The 22,190-nt window shown below is 41.3% G+C and overlaps 1 protein-coding gene across 1 annotated transcript in view; it reads left to right on the top strand.

Moving 5' to 3' along the window:
• Positions 1 to 3,824: 3,824 nt before the first annotated feature.
• PTGFRN (prostaglandin F2 receptor inhibitor) overlaps positions 3,825 to 22,190 on the top strand; it is a 95,540-nt gene continuing 77,174 nt past the window's right edge. Inside the window, exon 1 of the mRNA XM_063126790.1 lies at positions 3,825 to 3,955. Coding sequence (XP_062982860.1) covers positions 3,904 to 3,955 — 52 coding nt within the window. The 5' untranslated portion in view covers positions 3,825 to 3,903. The remainder of the gene's footprint in view (positions 3,956 to 22,190) is intronic.

The following is a 22,190-nucleotide window of genomic DNA, read 5'->3' as shown; positions in this document are numbered from 1 at the left end:
CCCTGGTGGAATCCAAGGAGATGGCTCCCTATCTCTTATATATGGAGTGGCAAGTGTGAAGCTTTGTCCCTTACATTGACAAAAATGTAATAATCCAGTCTCATAAATACAAATGCATAGAAGTTGTCATGAAAGGCTGATAGGACACACCTGTCAGGAAATAGCTAAGAACTCTATTGTTTCATTTCAACAAGAACAGACCAGCATCAGGAAACACATGACTCCATCCAGATATAACTAAGTCCAGTGCCACCTAGTGACTAAGCTATATAAACACACAGATGGTCAAAGGTGCAATTCTATGCAAGTTTAGTCAGAAAAAAGCCCACAACTCCTGGCATTCCCAGCCAGCATGGGAAATCTCTCAGGGGCTGCATACCAGTGGTGGCAGGCTGCTGAGCATGAGTGTCTGGGAGTCAATTTGCTCCTGTATTCTTTAATATTGTGGAAATTGGTTTAAGAAGTTCAGCGTGACCCCATGTGGAAGGAGAAGCATGAAAGGCTGACAGTTCTAGCAGGAATGAGTGAGAAGTTCCAGGAGGCGATTGCTTCAGGACATGAACCCCTGGTCATGTAGTCAGGACAAGATTCACTGAAATAACTCAATTCATCACACTAAAAGGAGTGCCCCTTAATGGGAATGGAGGCACCTTACTCAGGCATTAGGAATGAATACATCAGTCAAAGCATTGAATACCACCATGGTGTTGCATAAATACTTCTAAATATCATGTTCTGGTGGAGATCCCCACCCTTGGGTGCAGCACTCTTGGAAGATTCCATATTGATTAGATTTGGCCAACCATTTGTCCCTTTTATTTGGCTTTGTCTAAAGATATTATATAACCCTGGGCTTAGTGCCCATTGTTCCATTCCATCATTCAGTTCTGCTGATTCCTTTGGCCCCACTGGTTCTTGGACCTTTGCTTCCTTTCTGCAAAGACCTGCAAAAATCACATTCCAAGCCACAGAACCAAAGAATCTCACCAATCTTTCCCCCCAGAACACCTGGGTCTGGCTGCTTGAGCCCTGCTTCTGTTCAAGTAGAGGCCAAATGTCTTGTAAGTTAATTTCCCCATCTCTGAATCCTGTGTATGGGCTTCCATGGTCTCTATTTGAATTTCTGCCTTGTATGTTAAGTCTGCATAGCTTTGTCAGGTATATGTGAGCTACTTAATGGCCTACTGGAGTTCATATAGTGCCTATTACTAACAAGCTAATTTCCAATGTGATCATTGTGTACATTTTGTATTCTTGTATAACCAATAAACCATCTCACTTTTAGTTATGTTCAGAAACAAACTAGAAACCAGTGAAGTACATGTAAAATTAGGTTCAACAATTGTGCTGATGCATTCTAGACCGGTTGTAGCTTCCAAACAGCGTTCAGTTCCACTTGTTCATTTCATAGGTCTAATCTAGACGTTATCAAGCATGCTGTGGTGACCAGTTCTTTCTTGTTCAACAGTGAATATCTGGCATACCAGCTTAGGCTGAAGCATTCCTGGCCGCTGCTGCCATCTAGGCACCCAGAAAACCCCTAAACTGCAAACCTGATTTCAGTGTGTCTACTCTAAGTAGGACTAACTCCAGATCTAACCCATGGCAAAACAGTGGGCCTGTTCAAACAACATGCTAAGCCTTGGTTAGTCCACTAACCCTTTTGCAGCAAATGGTGAGTGTTTAAACTGTGGTTATGTAGCTACCATGGTTAGAAATGGTTTACAAGAGATGCGAAGACATGGCTCACATGGCAAGCCATACTGTTTAGCTCAAAATACTTAACCAACGTGGCTTAGCATGTCCTCTGAACAGGGTCAGTGTCTCCTTCCAAGGCCCCAACCCAGCAAGACTGCCCAGAACAGCCTTCCCCACTCTGTTGACCTCCAGCTGTTAGATTACAACTCCCATAATCCCTAGCCAGCTATGCATATACATATCCAGGAGGGGCCAGATTGGGAAAGGCTGGTTCAGAAGGATACAATGATGGATAGTATCGAACACCACACTATGGGGTGTTTTTGTGATAGAAGGGTGGGATGCCCTTTAAAATTAAAGATGTTGCTTTATCATTTCTGTGATCACGGATTTCTTTAGTTGTTCCCAATACACAGTGTATATTTTGTGAAGAAATCAGTTTTCTGCTTTCCATCTTTGGATGCAGAGGAACCATTTCTTGGTGGTGATTAGGCATTCCCCTTCCTTTTCGTTGTTGTGATCAGGGATCTCCCTTCTATTCCAGTATCCAGACTGTTTGGAATGAACAGAATCAGACTCATGGATCTTTTTCCAGCATAAGCCATGGCTGTAACTGGATGAGCAGAATGGTGCTGGTGAGAACCCTCAATATCTTTCTTTATTACATCACTTTTATTTGTAAAGATTTTATAAATTTTCCAAATACAAACATCCAAATACAAAAAAAGAAAAGGAAATTGTATCAAGCTTAAATGTATTGCTGACAGAGGATAGTATGTTTAACATATTCCCCCCCCCCCCATTACTTTACAGGCAAGAATCCTCAACTTCTAAAGTGAGAAATACCAACCTTTGTGTCTTCTCACCCGCTCCCCATTCCACACACTCACCCGCCCATGTGCCCCATATTCCCAAAGGTATGCAGCGTGGAAAAAGGGGGTGCGTATTTCTCATATCGGGTGTAAAGCCCGATCGTAAACCAGGGCTTTGCTTCCAAGTGAACATGGTTGTGGAGACCCAAAGCCATAGATGCTGGGGCTCAGGGCTGCAATCCTATCCACGCTTACCTCGGAGCAAGCCCCACTGAACACAATGGGACTTACGCCCAAGTAAATACGTGCATAGGACTGCGCTGCAATGAAACGGGTTGGCCACGGTGTGAACAGAGTGCTGGACTAGATGGACCCTTGGTCTGATCCAGCGTGGCACTTCTTACGTTCTTATGAAACCCTAAAAGCCTCTTCTTATAAGCGAGCGATTCCTGTCTCTTGCGGGCTAGAGGACCCTGCGCGGGAATGGCCGGGACCACGAACGCGCCTGACTCCGAGACTCTCTTTTCCTTGACCCGCTTCCCGCGCTTTATCTGCCTGAAATTCGCCCTTGTGCGCGAGCGGACCTTCTTCTTCTTCTTCTTCCTCTTCCCCGCCTTCTTTCCCTGCTCCCGGATCTGGGCGGGAACGCGGGGAGAAGAGACTGGTGGTGGAGGTTTCCATTCTCCCTTCGACCCAGGAGGCGCGGGTTTTCCGCGGTCGACTTGGAGGCACTTTGTTCCCCTTCGGGATCCTGAAAGAGAGCGAGGGAGAGGGGTGGGATTTGCTCGCCCGCCCGCCCTCATGCACTGGAGCTCGGGGTGTGGGGCGTGGACTAGCTAGGTACGGATGTCTCGCCGTTTGCGATGTAGGAGTCACTAGAGTTGGTGGCTTTCCTCAGCCAGGGCAAGGAAACGCGGGGACTCCTCAGCAGGGCTCTCGCTGCTGCTGTCGAAAGGCGAGGAGGGTCTCCGCTTCACCTCTTTCTCTTCCCCTTCTTCTTCCTCCTCCTCCCCTTTAAGGGGTGGGAGCCGGGCTGGCCTCCCCGCGGCACCTGTGGGAGGGGGAGCGGGGCGGGGGCAGGGAAAGTTTGTCTCTGTGGTTGGCTGCGCGGCCGGGCTGAGGAGGGGGACGGCGGTAGCGGCGAGGCGGGCGGCTCCCCCGTCCGTCCCTCCCTGCCTCGCTCCTGCCGGCTCCTAGGACAAGCCAGCCAGCGGGGAGCGAGCGAGGGCTGTTTGCTGGTCGCGCTGGCGCTCGGGTTGTTTTGCCCCGCCCCCCTCGGAGCTCCGCTTGGGTGAGGCGCTGCCGGCTCACGGACTGACCCACCGACCCGGGGGCTCCGACTGGCTCTCGGCGCGCTTATCCTCCCCCGCCCCCCAATTCTGGACGTAGCGGTATGGGGCACCGAGGCGAGAACGCGCCCCTTCTGCTCCTCCTGGTGCTGTTTGGTGAGTCCTTGGACCGGGTTGGGGAGGGGGAGAGGCGTAGATGTGAGGGGTGGGATGTGTGTGTGTGTGTGTGTGTGTGTGTGTGTGTGTGTGTTGGGGGAATCTATTAGCGGGTGTGAGATCATGTTGGTGCGAATAAGGTGGTGGGGATCCTGACCCACGGATTACCTAGTTGCCCTTGGGAATACTGCTTCTGGTGGGAAGTGTGAAATTGCTAAAAGGCGGGGAGGGGGTGTCAGGCTTGCTTGAGAGCCATGTTGTTTTCCCGAAAAGCCTTTCTCCTTAATCCCAACTGTGTCAGGATAAGTTGTTAAGTGGAGTAGGTGATGATGAAGGCATTCTTCCCATGCTTAGAAACCTCTTTCTTTCTTTCTTTCTTTCTTTCTTTCTTTCTTTCTAATTGATTAGATATTCCAGGGAGAGCACCTTAGGTCCCAGGTGTATCTTTTTGACAGATAGTTCCATTAAATGGAACAGACAGCACTACACTTTGACAGAAACGAGACCTTTTAACCTCGTGTTAAAGTGGCATTAACATCTTCCTCTGTATTTCAAAATCATTAATGCAACTCTATATCTCCACTTTATAAGTGTGTGTTAGAATGCTTGGGGGAGGGGGGGGGAATCCACCCTTGTACTTCCCTGCACTTCCCAGCCATAGCGGAGGTAACCCATCTGTGTAGAGTTCCTTCCATCATGTAACCTCAGGAGGTCTAGTTGTCTCTCCAGCCTACTCACTGGCAACCAATAAAGAATATTCACCTTGAGTTTTTCTCTTTTAGAGTATAAGGCTTTAGTAGTTGCCCCCTGTATGGTGTTAGTGTATTTCATTATTGTGAACTTTACAGTCTAAAGCTGTAGTGTGTTAATGATTTGAAAGCAGCATCTTCTTTCATTGTTCATGCACGGTGCTTTGATGAAACCTTCTACAGTTTCTGTCAGTACGTTTTATTTAATTCTTTGTTTTTGGAAGCTGCACTGGCAGTGTCTCCAGCAGTTGTTTTCACTTCATAGTTCTCTCTCTGACATCTAGATTGGTGGAATACGTAAGCTTCTGCTAGAACTCACTAAGGTAGCTTTGTAGCATTGAAGAGCTAGCATTAAACAGGGCTGAATTTAGCTTTGTGTGTATCTTGGCTTTTGGGTATTCAGAGGTGTTCTGGTGTACAGAGGTGTTCTAGCCCTAATTTTAGGTTTGTTAATTTGTGTTCTCAATATACCATGCTAATTAATGATTGGCACATCTATAATTGCTAAAAGTTTGTAGACTCTGTGGAACAGCTGTCCTGGTGTGGGTTCCGGTGCTAGACAAGGGGAGATGTGTTTTATACTTGGGTTTTGGCCTCTAGTGCTTGGGGCACTTTGTAACAACACATTTTAAAATAAGATGTATGTGTGAGAGAGTGAATAAACCTAGAAAATGTAATATGCAGAAAGGATTTTCAAAAGAGGCTACTAGTGCTTCATAGCATATGGAAAAAGTATTTCAGAGCATCTGTAATTAACCTGTAAGATATCTGTTATAAAATGTCTTTAAATCTTTCAAGAAGGTTTCTGTTTTAACATTACAGGATTTATAATAATTTTATTGGCTTAAACTAAGGGTAATGGGAATTCATGCCTTGGGGCATATAATGGAAAGACTATTCCTCTTAAGTATTACAATTATCTAAAATCATTGCTGGAGTGCTTTGATCTTCATCAATTCTGAAGCACTATGTATTTTCATATGCAAGATACTGAATTTAATATTTGGATAGGCCAGGTTTCATGCCCCTGCACTCAGATTATGTTAGAGGTGAGTAATTTAAATAATTCCTTAATTTACCAAATTTAGCAGAGCTTGGTGCTGATGTTCACTTAGCACAAAAAGGAAGAGTTCTGTCCTTTGTCAAACATGGTCCGAGGTATACTTGGCATTGGCAGATCGGTGCATTATCCAGGTTTGCCCCAATCACATATAAATTGCGCAAGTAGGTCCTCTGACTTTTAGAGCAAAAGGGGCACATACATATGTGAGTTGGTGATGCCCTGTAGCCTTTTCTCCAGTGTTGATCTTCCTGCGGCTGGCCTCCGAGACTGGAAGTGAGTTGGGTATTGTGAATTACCTGCTAGCGGGGTGGGAAGCAGAGACTACAGGGAGGTAAGCAGCAGGCACTATAGTGGTCAGTTCCCTTCACATGCATGCTCTTGTTTCTCTAAAAATTAGTCTACCCAGTGCCATTGGCCTGGAGTTTGAGCCTGAAAAAGCCAATTCTAATAGAGGTGTTTTGTGTGTGCATGCGTTGCTGCCCAGAATGCTTATGGTGAAATCACTTGTTTTAAAGGTATCCTCATGTTCAAAATTTCCCTATATGCAGAAATTTAAAATAGCAGGGGAAAGCTACAGACAGACAATTTTTGACTTTTCTCTCATTCTTGCATATTTGCCCAGTGTGATCTTAAGCGTCTTTACTGAGAAGCAAAGTCCTGATGAGAAGCAATTTCATAGGGAGTTTGAGACTAGATCCCTCATGAGTGTTTAGGATTACAGCCTTTAGGATGTTCAGCATAGTTAGATAGGATTTGTGCCCATGAAAGTGTGTAAAAAGGAAAAAGTCTAGGGAAGTGTTTTGCTAATTTATATCACATAAAGTGTTGTGGTGAACTGTGTCATGTGATCAAAGGTCTTGTCTGCTACATTGGAAGTAATTCCCTAGTTATCTATTTACTAGAGCAGATAAGTATAAAAGAAGTGTTTCACTGTTGTTGGCTTTAAAAGAGCATATCTTGCAACTGGTTTCATGTAGAAACAGGGAGGCGCATACCCAGGGAAAGAAGGGGCTTTACCTGATGTGAACTTTCTGGATCACAGCTTGGTGCTTCAGTCCATAAGGTTATCTAGCTACCACCTTTTGATAGTATGAGAACAGCTCAAAAATCAGATACCTACAATAAGACAGACTTTGCAAAGCCACATGGAAAGCCACCTTGCAGGTTCTTATTCTTAAGAGTTGCATGTATTTAATCTGTAACTAGAGCAAATGTTAGGCTTTTCAGTCCTAATTAAGATAAGTAATTCAATTTAATTAAAAAAACCAGCTTCTTTCTTTTGGTGGGAAAGGGCTTGAGGGAAGTAGGTGACTCATGTTATACCTCCGTAAAAAACATTCCCAATCAACTTGCAAGATCCCCAGGTAATCAATATTTGTCTTCCATGCTTCAGAGATCCTTGCATTGCTTTTTCTGTCTAATCTCCAGCTTCTGGCTAGCATTAGGGATCTCTCAAAGAACTTCATTTCATCTCCATTGTTGTTTGCCTTGGCTTGCATTTCCAGCTGTTTGATTTCTTTGATGCTACAACAGTTAGTAATTTGAATCAAGGTTTAATTCAAACCCTGCAGTTAAAGGCTTCCAGTAATTAGTTGCTTGTCTGCTTATAATCATGAACCTCATGAAACAGTGTCCTTTACAACGCAATTATGGTAAAAAGACGAAACAAGAAACCATAAAGGACTTTGCCCATTAGATATGCTATTTGGCAGATCAATAATAGAAATGGATGTGCAGAGGAAAAATATGGTAAAATCCTGGTGATGGAATGGAAAAGAGTAGAATAAGCCAGTACTGAGTTACCTGTTCTTTTCCAACTGCCAGCAATCTGATATTCTTTTTTTTCTTCATGCCTCTGCAATAAATAAAAGAAAATATTTTCTACTTTGCCATCAGATACTCTTAAATGTGAAGTTTGTCCAACTCAGTACCAAAAGGGAGAGTTCCACTTGAGGTGTGTTCCTTCTGGGCTGTCAAATCTTTGCTTGCTCTTTCTATTCATCTTAGTTCCTCACTTTCAGAAGTAGTTCAGTGCTCTGAAAAGCAGCTACATGCAGGCAGGTGGCACAGAGACTCTCCCCTCTGATTTTCTTACTTCATTACCAATTGACATGGCTATCTGGTCTGTAGGAGAGGTCCGTTTATCGGGCATCATTACCCACAGAAGCCCTTTTATTGGGCACATGTGAAAGGGTTTTTTCCTGTGGAATGTGCTCCTGCAAGAACTGTGATTGGCCCCCATTGGGACCACATTTTCTGAAGGACTGCCTAAACTTGTATGAGCCTGTCCATGTATTAAGATCAGCATCAGGGGCCCTATTCTCTGGCCTCCAATGCTGATCTTAATAGCCAGCAAGAGCTATTAGGCTGGAGGGTACTAGGAATAGGGTTTTCCTAGTAGTGGCCCCACACATTTGGAATTCTCTCTCCAGGGAGACTGTATAGCTTCATCACTGCTGGCTTTTAATAAAATTCTGAAGACTCATTTGTTCCAGTTTATATATTTGGTCTTAAAAATAATTGTGCTGCTACTAGAGCCTGTGTGTTTAATTGTAATTGTATGTATTATTAAGCTACCTTGTGAGAGTAGTGCACCCTGAAAGGTGGGTTGAAAATCTCAATAATAATAATAATAATAATGTTGTCAACATATCAGCTGAATTGTAATGTATGAAGTGTCCCTTGTGAAGTACAGGAACTTCTAGTTCCTGACCAGGATTCAAAGAGACACACAGCTAATACCGCATTCCTTGCTTGTGTGTGTTTCCTCCCCTGTGCCATATAGCAAGCACCTTTTTAAACTGAGGGGACTTTAAAAAACAACCTGACACAGCTTGGGGCCTGATGTTTAAAAAAGAAAAAATACATGGGGCTGGACTGAACCTAGATTCCATCAAGTCTTGCAATTGCAGGTATTGCCATTAAGCCATAGCAGGTAGATTATATTTAGCACATAAATCAGAAAATGACAAAAACTCATCGTCCGAGCCTATTAATTGAACCAAAGTAAAGATCATCTTATCCGTCCATGTCCTCCACAAAAACACTTTCTGTCCAATTCTTAAATCTGGATTTCTCCATAAAGTCAATTTTACATGAGAGAATGGATCAAACTATAATTTACGTGATACTATATGCCACACCTCTCTAGCAGCCAAAATTGTAAGAGGGGGATTATTTATTCTAATATGTCGAGAACCAGGTAATATCCATGTGGGAAGGGGTTCTAACCATAAGGATTCCAGAACTGGCCAGTCTAAATGAACTGGAAAAGACCAAAACTTAGTACAAGCCAATAGATAGGCCCAATGGTACAAAGTAAGACCTGGAAAACCATACTCAATATGTTCTAACTCCACCGTTGTGTGACTGTGGGCTACCATGGAGTTGAGTAAAAGTCAATGCAATATTTGACAGTTCTTCCTCCCTCTCTCCTCCCCTAGTCCTCCTGATGGTATCCTATCAGCCATTGTTGCGAAAAAAAATCCTGGCGGCTCTCCTAGAGTGGCACTCCCTTCTTTCACCACTTTTGCCAGAGAACTTTGTAGCCAGTGGGAAAAGTTAACTCAATGCAACGGAAAACTCCACAGAGCCTGCCACACAACATGCAACACAACAGTTGTATGGGAACTCTCCTGTACACAGCATGGATATTCTGTGTGGAGTGTTTTCCAAAACAACTCCACTGTTGCCCAGTCAGACAACAGATTTCTCAATGGTGGTGTAAAAACTCCACCATGGTGTTCTAAAACCACCATTGAGAAATGTGTTGTCTGAACTGAGCCAAAGTGTTGCATGTTGTTTGACCTTCTTTTAAATACATCTTGTTCATTCATACTGAATATCTGAAAGTAGCCAGCTTTAAAAATACTGCTACTTAATATTTTTGTGCCAGTAGTGTGAGTTTCTGAAATTCTCTTCAGCTTCAGATAATTGAGAAATAAATAATTAAATACTGATAATTGAGAACAGAGGCAAATTATTCATTATGTTGGTTCTGTAATGATTTGAGAATTTTACAAAACACTGACATCAAAACAAGCATTCTGGAAAAAAAAATCCCTCATCTGCACTGTCTTACTAAGAATACAAGATATTCTTGTATTCTTGGGGGATGGGAACATGATAGAGGTCCACTAGTCATGTTAGAGGTTTATAAAATTATGAATTTCAAGGAGGATGGCTAGAGTTCTTTCTCCGTTCTGTAATATTGAAGCTTCAGGCCACTGGATGAAGTTAAATCCAGGTCTGAAGCAGCTGTCAAAGGAAGTACTTCACACTAAGAAGGTTATTAACACAGGATATTGTGATGACCCCTAGGTTATATGGCTTCAAAACAATACACAAATGCATTCATGACAGATGTATTATTCACTGTAAGCCATAAAAGCTAAAAAGAGCCCTCTCTAGAAGGCAGTATACTCTTTGAGTACCAGATACTGGGGAAAATAACAGAAGAGTGTTATGTGGAGTAATGATTGATGACAGAGGCCAGAATAGAATGGTGGGGGTGTAGTTAGTTGGAAGGAGGAGAGGGGCAGTTAAGGTGAGGTCAGAGTGAATTGGTAGAATTAGGAAGGAGCAGGGTGGATAAAAATTGATTTTTTAAAAAAATAAATATTTTTTGGGGAGATTTTAATTTAAATTGGATTTTTTAATAAAATGCTTTTTGAGGAAAACTCTATCTAAAGATAGTTTTCTTTTTAAGATACATTATAGTCCAAAGTATTCATCATGAAATAAGGATTAGTTTTTAATTATGTAGCATGAGGCTGTATATTCATGCAATGTTTAAATTTTTGGGTAAATGAATTCCATTAATCCATTCACAATATCATGCTCTTCCAGAAGTTTCTGTAAGATTATTGGGCAATTTTTCTATCTAGAAGATATTATCTTTTTTTGGTATTAATACTTTTATTAATTTTCCACATAAACAGAACATATAAGGAAAGGTAAAACAACAATACAAACTATACAAACTACATCACAACATAAACAACTACTAAAATAGTTAGAAATACATACGGCTATATTCCATTTAAAGCGATCTTCGTGTCAGACGGCAAGTATCATATTTCTAGTTTATCTAGAAGATATTATCACAGATGCTTGGTTTTACAGTTCTCAAAACTGTGAATTTGTGTCTGCAGAGATCACAATCCCATTGTTCCTTTGCAAATCTATGTACACAAAATCAACCCCTTACCTCTTAAGTGCTAAGTTTCAAAAAATTCAATGAATAGAGTGCACTTTTTGGGGTGGGGGAGACACATGATTAAATCGAGTCTTTCTGAGTAGTGATTTAAATCAAATTGATGTAAATCAAATCCACCCTGGGAAGGAGAGAGACAGTGAGAGGAATTAGGGGCCAGATTTAGTAGAATGCGGGACGGTGTATGAGGAGAGAGAGAAGGGTTATTGAAGGCTGAGATCTGGTGTTAAACCTTTAGAAGCATTGTTTATTACAATTTATCAGATGACTGTCGAATGTTTACATGTTACATAAATATATATAGTTTATTCTTTAAAATGTGTATAGTCTAGTCTGGGTGGATTTGAAGGTTGGCATGCCTACTGTAGGGAGGCTCAGAAAATAGCGACAAGGTAGAGAGCCCAAAATTATGGAATGATCTTTCCAATGAGGCCCACCTGGCACCAACATTGTTATCTTTTCAGTGTGAGGTCAAGACTTTTCTCTTTTCCCAGGCATTTGGCAGCACATGATGAGTTTTAATTGATCCTGGATTTGTTTTTAGATATATGTTGGCTCTGTGTATATTGTGTGTTGGTGTTTTTTTTTTTTTTGAGTTTTTAAATTTTGCATATTACATATTTTTAATGTTTTTAACCTTTGTAACTTGTCCAGAGAGCTTTGGTTATGGAGCAGTATAGAAATGTAATAAATAACCAGTAAAAATAATAATATTTCATTGCATGTACTAGTTTTGAAATACACAGCTAAGTTCTGCTCTACGTACCAGAAGATGATGGTTAGAGCTCTGCAAAGTTCAAGAGTTGACTTTGAATTTACATTTACATTTTTACATTTTTTACATTTTTATACCGCCCAATAGCCGAAGCTCTCTGGGCGGTTCACAAAAATTAAAACTACAATAAAACAACCAACAGGTTAAAAGCACAATTACAAATACAGTATAAAAAGCACAACCAGGATAAAACCACGCAGCAAAATTGATATAAGATTAAAATACAGAGTTAGAACAGTAAAATTTAAATTTAAGTTAAAATTAAGTGTTAAGTGTAATTTATTTATTTATTACATTTTTATACCGCCCAATAGCTGAAGCACTCTGGACGGTTCACAAAAATTGAAACCATAATAAAACACAAATACAAAATTTGTGTTTTAAAAAGTCTAAAAACAAAGTCTAAAAACACAAATACAAAAATACAGTATTTTATACAAAATACAGTATAAAAAGCACAACTGAAAACTGAAGGACGATAGATCCGCTATTTTAATGCAGAGCCCTAGGACCCCATACAGCTCCTCGGTGCAATCGGCTCCTCCCCACTGCCATTGCCTGCTCTTTGGCGTGATTGCAGGACCGGCAGAGACGCCAGCTGATCTCGTAGGGCTGGTGGGGAAGCTGGCGTTCTCACGGGGATGCCAGCGACAACACTGAAGAGCAGGCAGTGGCGGTGGGAAGGAGGTGATCGCGCCGAGGAGCTGGCGATGGCAGTTGTGATGACATATATAACCTCTATTCCTGGCCCCCAGTAAGTACTGCCCTCTCAGGCTCTGCATGCTGGGAGTTATAGGCTGCATGGGGGCCTAGGGCTCTGCATTAAAATGGCGGATCCATTGGATTCATCATGAAATAGCCATCATGCTTCGATTTTAGAAGCCAAATCTTGAAACTTGCACAGTCCTAATGGTGGTAGCCAGTGTTTAGGGAGTCCCAAGACATCTGGACTCAGTGACTGCTAGGGGCCAGGGCCTAGGGGACTACTAGATGCATCACAGGGCCATTGCCTTCATTCCTTACATGTCAGTTTCCAAAGATACATGGCTGTCCAGTATTAGAGACAGAATGTTGGAACAGAGGAACTTTGTCTGTTCCAGCATGAGTGTTCTTATGGGAAAGAACTGCACTTACAATTTGTGCAGAAACTCCCCCATCCTTGTTTTAGCAGTATATCAGCCTGCCCAAGCTGGTGCCCTCCTGATGTTTTGGACTACAGCTGGTAGCATTCCTGATCATTGACATGCTTAGATTGATAGGACTTGAACACTGAAACATTTGGAGGACACTGGATTGGGGAAGGCTGCAGTATATTCATTTCAAAGATGGGTATTTCATATCCTGCTGATATTCTTGTCTTAAAACATTATCTGCACTGGCCCATGTGGATTTGGTAATTCATTGATTTAAATTAAATAAAATGCCTGCAGGACTCTATGTTGATACCCCAAGGACACAAGGTCTTTAATATTTTCATTGCCCTGTGGAGCAGGCTGGGGCTGTTTGTTAAACAAGAAGTCAAAGAAGGAAAGATAGTGCATGGGTATAGATTTTTTTTTTTGTAAGACTGAATGATTGTAGAAAGCATACAGGAAAATATTAATATGCTTATACATTAATGAAATATTTGATTCCTAAAGATCCATGAAATAAGAATTCCACTATCAGTAAAGGCAGTACAACCAGTTTTCACTAAACGGTCTGCCAAGTAAAGGACTGATCCGAAGTGGATGGGGGATGGGGGATACAAAGCTCGAATAACCAAAGAAATTAGATGGTGGGGAGGAGATAATTGATAGAGAATGTGTTAGGTTTAATTATAATCAATGGGTTTTACTTTATTGGTTTACCCAGTGTTAAGTTGAAGTTGAATTTAGCCTCTCATCCTTTTGCAGTGTCTACGCTGAAACTCCTGAGAGTTTCTGCTACTGGGAACCTCTCTTTCCATGATAATATGGCCCTGCTTTAATGACAATCATATTTCTCTTCTAATAGTTAGGATATTACATGAAATTTATCCCCCTTGCACCTGAAGAGAGAAATGTCACACTATAAGTTGCCATCAATCTTGTAATATGTGAACTGAACTAGTATGACCATGTACCCTCAATTATGTTCTTCAGATACCTTTATACATTTATTGTGGGCTTGTGGTATGAAAGGAATGAATATGTTTGTGTATTATCTACCTGATTTTTGTGTTTGGTTCTTTGTTCTGGGGCAGCTGTGCAACCAATCTGTAACATGAGTTGTGCTCCAGTACTGTTTCAGTAAAGGGACATGCAATTATGTGTTTCTCCTTGGGAGATTCTTTATAATTTTGGGGGGGGGGGAAATTGAGGGTAAGTGTCAGACTTTCCCAGGTTCTTGAGATGGCATGAGAAAAACACCACAAAGTCTTGGATGGGATTCTTGGCATAAGATAGTGTGGAACTGTGTAAATGTGGATTCACTTATGTTTTGGCAGCCGATAAGGGCTAAATTGCCTGATATAAATGAAGTACAAGTTCTATGAATCATCACAGCTCAGGTTTGAGTTGCAGGAAACTATAATGTAGACTCATTTTGTCAAATGAAAAGGGTATTGTGAAAGTGAGTCTAAAGCGATTGTGTTACTTCTTTATAACTGAGGATGAGGAAATAATTGAGAGCTGCTTGTTTGAATAGGGAATGCTATCAGGCAGGTGCGAATTTGTGCTGCAAAGCACATATAACCAGGGCAGGCCGATGGGCCTAAAATAAGGTTTGCTAGTCATGAAACAACGTTGAGTTTCCACAAAAAGACATATTTTTATGATGATTTATTATATTTTGAGAATGCACATAAAGGTATGTTACTTCTCAGTTATCGAAGGACTCGAGGTTTTTCCCCTCCCTTGAGCAAGAATAAAATTTCTGTGTATTACACAGAAGGAATGCTTACAGATCACTTTTCCGTCTGTTTGGGGCTACAGGTAGAATCTCTTGCTTACAAGCAGCCGGTTCCCAGCATTGTATCTCATTTGTGAAACATTCTATAGCACTGTGGTGAAGAAAAGCAATCCGAGGGTAGGGCTGTACAGATAGCTTTCTATAGCGTTCTGTGAGACATGTTAAATGGGCTGTAATCTAGGGCATATTTGAAAGAGAACACGCCATGCATTTCACTCCAAACGTGAGATCACTAAGAAAAGAAATGTAACCTCCCATCATAGTGGTATCCTTGAATGCAAACTTTGACTTTCCTCCATATAAACGAATGGCTGCCCTTCATTCAAATGGGGAAAAGCAAAGCAGTGCATGTAGGGACAATGCTGTGGTGGGCAGGCTCTAACGCTAGCAACTTGGACATTGAGGGCGCAAATCCTATGCATGACCAGGCAGAAAAAAAAGACTTTCCCCCTATCTAAACATGCATAGGATTGCATGCTGAGTGGCTCATTCTCCACTGACAGAAGCCTAATGTGAGGGAGCAATGTCTCTGCTCTCTTTCCTGAAGCATTCATAGGTTGTGGGTGGGAGTGTGCAATAGGTTTCTGATATTACTGCAGCCCTCTAAACTCTTCAGGAGTCAGGTTCAAGAGCAGGAAAAAATGTCTGGGGTCTAAAGCAGGAGTGGGAAACACATGCAGCTTCTACCCCTCCCCCCAAATTTACTCAGATTTGAATCCATGGTGTTTATGAAGGGTCACAATTAATTTGTTTGCAAGCTGATTTTGGTGCTGTTGGTGCTCTGTAGCCCCTAGCAAAACCATTAAAGCAAACCAACAAAAAACTTGTTTGTGTTTGAAAAATGACCCACTCCTGGGTTAAAATGTTACCCCCTTTTACTGCCTGGAGAATGTTCTTGGTTTGGGGGAGCAGGAGTTATGATCAGGTTTGGTAAAACAGGCAGTTCTTACCTCCTTTCTCTCCTTGAGACAATAGGAGAAGAAGGGAAATTGCATTGTAGGCATGGCGCTAGCCATCCTTTGCCTACCTGTCAAACCTGATGAGCTTTCAGGTAGATCTTGATATTGAGATAATTCACATAACTTGGAATGACAATTTTGTTCCATCAGAAAGGATTTATTCTCCCCTCATTCCATTCTGTTATCGTCTGAGTTTTCTTTCTGTGACATTGCCCCCTCCCATCTTTTGTTATTCTGTTTGAGCCTCCCCAAGTGACTTTCCATGTACCTGTAGCAAGGCCCATTATGTGCTTTTGAGAGCCATGCTCCTGAGGGCCCTCCCAATTAAAACCTTTTCTTGTACATGTGAACAGTCCCAACATCTGACCATATCCATGTAAGCGTAAACATAGCATGAGAGCTGACAGATCAGCTATTAGCTCTTTCTGCTAGTACCACGTTTAATACTGGCCACCTGAGGGCTTCCTGAGGATGGTTGTGTAGAGCAAAGCTGTCTTGTGAACTGATCCCGAAGGAGCTAAAGTTCTATCTGAATTACCATCAAATAGGGAACTAACTTGCATATTGAAAATTTGGCTCTGTGTTCTATTGATTGCTATGTCTTTATATAGCCACTTGGAATGAATTTGTTATAGAAAGGCCTGGTAGAAATATTTGTAATAAGATCAATATGTACATTTTAAAAAGTATAGTTTCCTGAACATCTGGCAGAAGAAGTAGTTGATGACTATAATACAAGGCTATCCTAAAAACTAGTTATTCCAGACAGAAAATAAATAATTGGGGTATGAGGCAGAAACCAACTGCTGGGGCCTTACGATGTCAGATAAATTATAATATTCAATAAATTAGAAGAAATACTTAGGATATCATAATATTGAGAAAATAATATTTAAAAATTCAATAATTTGGTGAAAGAATGTAGCTAGTGAAAAGATAATTACATGATTAGCTAACTTTATAAGTAAGGCTATTCTCTGGATTTAATTCATTCAGGTATTAAGAAAACAGTCCTGGAATCCACTGAACTGATAAAAGCATATGGAGAGGGAGGGTTTTTCTTAAAAATGGATTAATTACAAATTTCAAAAGAACAAATGTAGAAGTCAAATAGCAAAGTGATGCTACTGCAGACACCACAGTGTCCCATTTTAAAAGGCATTTTTTTTACTTATTTTGAGCAGCAGTGAGCACACAGGCTGGTCTTTATGCCACTCCTGTACCCTCAGTGGCTGGATCTCCCCCCCCCCCAGGCAGCTTCTGATTGGTTCAGATTGATGCTACTTAAAACGGGAGTAGGATTATGTGTGTAGCTGGGTGCCACAGTGCTTTTCCAGGTGAAGAGGAGGAAGGCGGGGTTGTCTGCTGCTGCTACTCCAGATAAAGAAAACACAGTGGGGAGAGAATGTTGGCAGCTTTGGCATCAGGCAAGCAGTTTGGGCATGGGGTACTGGTGGTTTTGAGAGTGGAGGCTTCAGGGGGGACAGAAAGGCAGCTGCAGGGGCTTTGGTGAGATTGACATCAGTGGCCATGGCCCATTGGCTGAGAGCACAGTGGAGGCTGGCACCGACCCTGATTATATATTGAAGTATTTGGTTTTAATTCCAGGAACAGTGTTCGCGGTATATCATTCAAAACAGTGTATACACATATAGAAATAGTCCTCTGTCACTGACACAAACCTCTTCCAGATGACTAATGTTGGTGGTACTTCTTGCCTTGAAGTTCTTAAACTACTTTCATACCAATCGATGGTGTTCTGCAAGGTCCATTCAGGTGGTCCACAGAAAGGTTATGGAACTGTTGAATATTTGTACTTGGCCCTGCATTTGATTTATTTATTTTTTTCTTATGGTGAAAACAAGGGTGTTTTGATAAGGCCTGGCTTATTGAACTGGTTTAAAAGGCCTTGGGCTAGGGCCTGTAATTTTCATAGTATGGTGCTTGAGCAGTCTAATTTTCCATACACATTTTCTAGTTAAGGGGGTGGGGGCTTCTCATCAACGTAGCCTAGGCCTGTGATTTTTATAATATGGCACTGATTGTGTTTATGTTGTGGGGGGAAAAAATGTTTTTTTTTTAAGGTAGCTTGTGAGACCCAAAAAACAAAACTTGAAAAGTGCTGTTGGGCTATAAAAGACTATCATAGCTAACAAGGGGAAGCAGCCTATTATTAATATTTTTTTGTGGTCTAGTAATTTTGTGGACTTATTTGTAAAGCTGAGCTAATTGTTCTATATTCTATTTCCAGTTTTAAAAGTGGTAGATTTGATGATGATGATGATGATGAAGATAATAATAATAATAATAGTGGCCTCTGAAGTCTCCCCTTACCCCTATTTCTGTGAAAATCAGAAATGTGATTTTTCTTTGCTATAGTAAACATGCACAGAAATGGGGAGGATCACAATCTTGTGAGCTTCCAAATTAAACAAAAAATGATTTTCCAAACTGATGTATGCACTTGTAGGGACTTAGGAAGCGTCTTCATACCTGGTAAGGCCATTTGTTCATCTAGTTCAGTTTAGTCTACACTGGCTGTGTTCAGACATTATTTTCAGCCATGATTTTGAAAATAAGCTATTGTTATACCTACATGATCAGACAAATAAGCTACTGTGAGTAGTTTATTAAGCTACTATGTGTAATTTGACTCAACCCCCTGTCCTGCTGCAGTCTTCCCACCCGAGCATTGGTGCTGTTTCAGCTCTGAAGCACTGGAGATTTGCAGGTTGGGGACAAAACTTCATGCACAGCTTCCCCCAGTCATAAGGCATCTGATCCACCATCAACCACCTGCATAATAATTAACCAAGGAGGGAAAATCCCAAGTGCCCCCTTAATGGGGAATAGTTGGAAAACCTTGCGAGCTTGCAGGATTAGGACTAAACTCCACACACAGCCTCTCTTAGTCAGCAGGCACCCAATCCACCATCAAACCCCTGGGCATTTACTCCAGAGGAGCAACAATCCCAAGTGTCCCCAAAAGGAGGAGATGCCTAGGTATTGTTGCAGGAGAGGCTTGCTTATAGCAGCAAAACAAATATTTGCATATGAGTACTTGTACATTCGTTCAGAGGTGTTATGTTCCATTAAGAGGCCTTCAGCTGAATTTTTTAAAGTAACAAGCATATAAAATTACCTTTAAAAGTCTCCTTATCCATTCATTAGTGGTAGTATATTTGTCTGGAAAGAATAGGGAGGAATTCCTGAGTGCAAGATCTTCCAATACCTATTCTGAATATGCATTGTTAGACTACTGATTGAGCTTATGTGTATTCACACACTTTTTGTGTGCATATGTGACCGTGAAAGCTAAAAGCATAAAAGCATACAAACAAGAAAAGGACTCTGAGCTTAAACAACCTATGGTGTTTAATTAGGTTCCTCAACAGGAGTTTAAGGCTGCAGTTCTTTACACATTAGGCTGTAAGTCCTGTTGAATTCAGTGGGGCTTACTTCTGAGTAGAAATTATTAGGACGTTAGGGCATTTCCAGACTATCAGGTCATAGCTCAATATGTTTGTTGGTGTTGTTCAGAATTATATACCACTTTCCACAAAACTATCAAAGTAGTTAACATATTCTTCATTCTTACCATATGTGAACCTGGGTATAATAATTTCCCCAAGTTGTAGCCCTATTGCTCTAAGGATGTTGCATTTAGCAAGATCTCAAGTGCTAACATCTAATTACTAGGAAATGTGAATCTTCCTTATTTATTTATTTTTATTTATTTATTACACTTATATACCACCCCCATAGCCAGGGCTCTCTGGGCGGTTTACAGAAATTCTAAAATTAAGATAAAAACGAGTATACAAAATTTAGAATTCTGAAACACAGAACATACACACAAAACTAAACATGTGGGTGATTAAGATGTGCCGCCATATGCCTGGGCAAAGAGGAAAGTCTTAACCTGGCGCCGGAAAGATAGCAGTGTTCGTGCCAGGCGAGCCTGGGGGCCACCACCAAGAAGGCCCTGTCCCTCGTTGCCACACTCCGAGCTTCTCTTGGAGTAGGCACCCGGAGGAGGACCTCAGATGTTGAACGTAGTGACTGGGTATATTCACGTTGGGAGAGGCGTTCCGTCAGGTATTGTGGTCTCAAGCCATGTAAGGCTTTATAGGTCAAAACCAGCAAACAGATGCATAGAAACAGGGAGGGACACCTTTTGTGAGTTCTTACATTCTTAAAGTGCTCATTCAACTCAATTTATGCACTCATAGCAGGAAGCAGTCTTTCAGATCACTGGACTTGGGACAGTTTCTGCAACTTGCTTTTGGGACAGTTTCTGCAACGTGTTTTTGTTTTACTTGCACACTTTAACTTGTAGATAATTATTTTGAAAAGCATCTTGAAAGTTTGAGAAACTCCTTGAAGATGCAATATTTACTCCTTTCCAGATCATATGGAAACCAAAAGGCATTTCCTCAGAAATGTTGGACTACCACTACAATAATTTATTATTTTATTTATTATTGCATTTATATGCCGCCTTTTTTTCCTCCAAGGAACCCAAGACAGCATACATAATCCTCCTCCTCCTCTCCATTTTATCCTCACAACAACAACCCTGTGAGGTAGGCTGGGCTGAGAGTCTGTGACTGGCCCAAAGTCACCCAGTGGGTTTCCATGGCCAAGTGGGGACTAGAACCCAGATGTCCCGACTCCCAGCCCAACACTTTAGCCACTACATCACACTGGCTCTCAATAATCCCTCAATCAGTTGGAGATGATTGTAGTTCAACACTTCTGAAGGGCAGCAGGTTGGAGAAGGCTGCTGAACCACATCTATGGAACTAACATACAACATAATTGAAGTTCCAAACTGTCTCCTCTTGGACCTCAAGTTGCTTCTTTGACACTCTGTTTCCCAAAGTGGTGCTTGGAAACTAATAATGCAATAGAGTAACTCAAGACACTTCTTCAGTGCAGTGCTAATTGTTATCAGTCTTGGCTGCTCTCCATTTTTTGTCCATGTGCCTCTCACTGTCTTCGCCACTAGTTTCCACTGTATTCCTTCCTTCCTGTATGCCATTCAGCATTATGGTGGGCAGGGGGGTTAAAAAATGTGTGCACTGTGCAAATCAATTGCGTATGGATAAAAGTCGGTTTTGAAATGTGCGTTGACTGGAGAACTGGGATTCTCTACTTCCAGTTAAATGTGTTTGAAACACAATCCTAGGACTGATTTTGTGAGGACCACTTACAAGATGTTGAATAACTGGCAAAGTTCAAGGTTAAGAATTTTTTGCTTTCTTTTCAGAGGAGAAATATAACTTTTTCTTTCCCCCATTTAAGAATCCAGCTTCATTATTTAATATATGTTATGTAAAGTAGGGATTAAAAAAAACCACTTCTAGAAATTCCCTTCAAAAATTTCATGTGAAATTTCATATTGGATATTTTCCAATTATTCTCTGAACATTTGATAATACTGTTTGACACTATCGTAGGTCAGCTACTTGTTTTGTGATGACTGATGTTGGAATTCTTGGCAATATTGTTGTAAGCTTATGGCACTTTTATGTTTGACAATTGACAAATAATATTACATTTTAAGTACTTAAACTCAAGGCATTGTACAGTGTAAAACACAGAATTACTGTCAAAACCCTGCCTGCAGGCTTACAGTCTCTGTGGAAAGGGGTAAGAAAAGGGGTAAGGAAGAGGTAAGAAAAGACAACGGAAGAAGTAAGACACTTAAGTTAAAATTAAAAACATACACATTAAGAATGTCAATAGCACTCACTTTTTGCATTCATATTTGCATTTCTGCATTCATATTTGCATTTTTGCATTCATATTTTTAATTTACAATCTTAATTTCAAAATTTGGAATTTATTCTGATTTCGACTTAATCGCCATGCCGTATTCAATATCTAAAACCTTTTTCCTCAAATGTGGCTTTAAAGCTTAATGTTTAATGCTGGAGGGAAGTTGGTATTCCAGAAATCCAACTTCATAGTGGATTGCAGCAAGTGTTGACAAGTGTTGTGTGCTCTTCCTTCAGTTTTGCTCATGATAGCTTGCTTGGCAGACTTTTGTAATGGCACAGACTTCATGCATTCTCCTACGGGGCAAGTGCAGACATCTTTACTTTTGGATACTTTAGGAATGTATTATCCACTGTGGATGCTAAAGCATTTGGCTGGCATAAGTCCCATTAAGCTCAGTGAGATTCGAGCTGGCAGAGCAACTACTGATTGGGCTCTAAGGGCTTATAAAGTCATGAACAGCGAGAGAGAGCACCAATAGCATGCCACCAATGCTTTAATTCCTATTGTGAGTCTGTCCAGGGCATTGCACGTTTGGTACATGGTTCTAAACAGTTCAGTGGAGGAATACAAATTTCTGTGTCTCTCTCCCCATCTTGTATCAGGCATCGTATCTTCCTTGCCCCCTCCAATGTCTTCCCCAGATTCTTCCAGCACCATTCAAGGAGATAGTTGGGATAGGAGTTGTCACACAATCCTTTGTCCCAAGGTCAATGTGAATTGGATGGGAGATGCAGCACATCTCCCCTGATGATGATA

Source organism: Elgaria multicarinata, chromosome 5 (assembly GCF_023053635.1).
Source record: "Elgaria multicarinata webbii isolate HBS135686 ecotype San Diego chromosome 5, rElgMul1.1.pri, whole genome shotgun sequence".
In the NCBI taxonomy this organism is placed as follows: Eukaryota; Metazoa; Chordata; class Lepidosauria; order Squamata; family Anguidae; genus Elgaria; species Elgaria multicarinata.
The sequence above is the reverse complement of the archived record's forward strand: the minus strand, read 5'-3'. Positions and strand labels throughout refer to the sequence as shown.